We start from the raw sequence: 1,215 nt of genomic DNA on the forward strand, positions 1-1,215 counted from the left end.
GGATCGTAAGTGGCAAACGATGGACGCTGGAGGCTGGGGAGAAGGCCGACTCGAACTTGAAGGTAAAAGATGACCATCATCGTCCAAGCATATGAGGTGAGTCGTTGGAAGTTGTTCTCCTTGGCTGAGACTAGACCCTTCTGTTTCGCCCAAGCCTTCACTGCGCACACCACTGGAATGACGCATGGATGTAACCTTGAAATAAATGAGACCACCGAGACGAGCTGTTACGAAGGATCGGCGCTACTTGCCGTATTCTCGTAGTAATTCCGAGTTCTTCACACCAAGTGGGTTCATAAAGGATAAGTCGACCTCCACCTTTTCCTCCATGGAATTATTAGAGATCATTAATTTCAGCTTTACTATGGGTACTCTAGCTTCGGGTATCGATTCCATCAACTGCAATAACATAACTGCTGTCCAATCATCATCGTCGTACTACCCAAGTACCCACCTTGATACTATAAATACAGGACGTTTGTCTCGAATATATACTTGTTTGTGAGGGTAAAATTCTACCAAGACTTCTTACGAAAGCTCTCGAGAGTCCATACCAAGGGGACGATCTGCTATTGATAAATCGATCATTAATAGTAACAAGGGCGCCGCTTACGATCCTTCCTCGAGGATTCCTTCTGAGAACTTTTCTTCCCCTTCTAGGAGTACGACCGCGTCCACATCGCTTTCCTCACTGGACAATGAGAATCCACTAAGAGCTGATCCGAATACCTGTCGGAAGGTTCAGCGGAATAACCATGCTTACACTTACCCTTATGTAGGGCTTCCTGTCCTTCATCCTCCTCCCCGAAACCTTATTCAGAGCATCGTTGATAATACTCGACAAGAGCCTAGTGAGGATGACCTCCCACTCCCCTGCTGATCGACGATGGTGAGGTGGTGGTGGCCTTTTCTGGACAGGATGATGATGATCAGGCAGGCCTTGCTGAAGTATGTTGTGAATAATCTTAGCACCATTGAAGGGTAGGAAGAGTTCATTGCATCCTGGAGGATTGCCGTTGACGTCTATCTCAGTTATGGACTTGCACACGCTTTTAAGAGTAGTGAATAGTGATGGAGCTTCTATGTCATCGAGCATCGCATCCTCTGATCGAATCGCATTGTCGTACAGATCCCACCTGGCCACGACTAGTGAAGCTGATGTTGTGGGGAACCAACTAGATCAATACGTAATGGATGAGTGAGATGTTGTGCAGT

At 46.8% G+C, this 1,215-nt stretch overlaps 1 protein-coding gene across 1 annotated transcript; it reads right to left on the reverse strand.

Moving 5' to 3' along the window:
* Positions 1–769: 769 nt before the first annotated feature.
* Pmar_PMAR021654 (hypothetical protein) lies at positions 770–1,096 on the reverse strand (the record flags this gene model as incomplete). The annotated part of the gene is made up of 1 exon (XM_002783782.1): positions 770–1,096. A coding segment is annotated over one exon (327 nt), but the record flags the coding sequence as incomplete, so codon positions are not given.
* Positions 1,097–1,215: the final 119 nt, after the last annotated feature.

This window comes from Perkinsus marinus (genome assembly GCF_000006405.1).
Source record: "Perkinsus marinus ATCC 50983 genomic scaffold scf_1104296936000, whole genome shotgun sequence".
Lineage (NCBI taxonomy): Eukaryota > Perkinsozoa > Perkinsida > Perkinsidae > Perkinsus > Perkinsus marinus.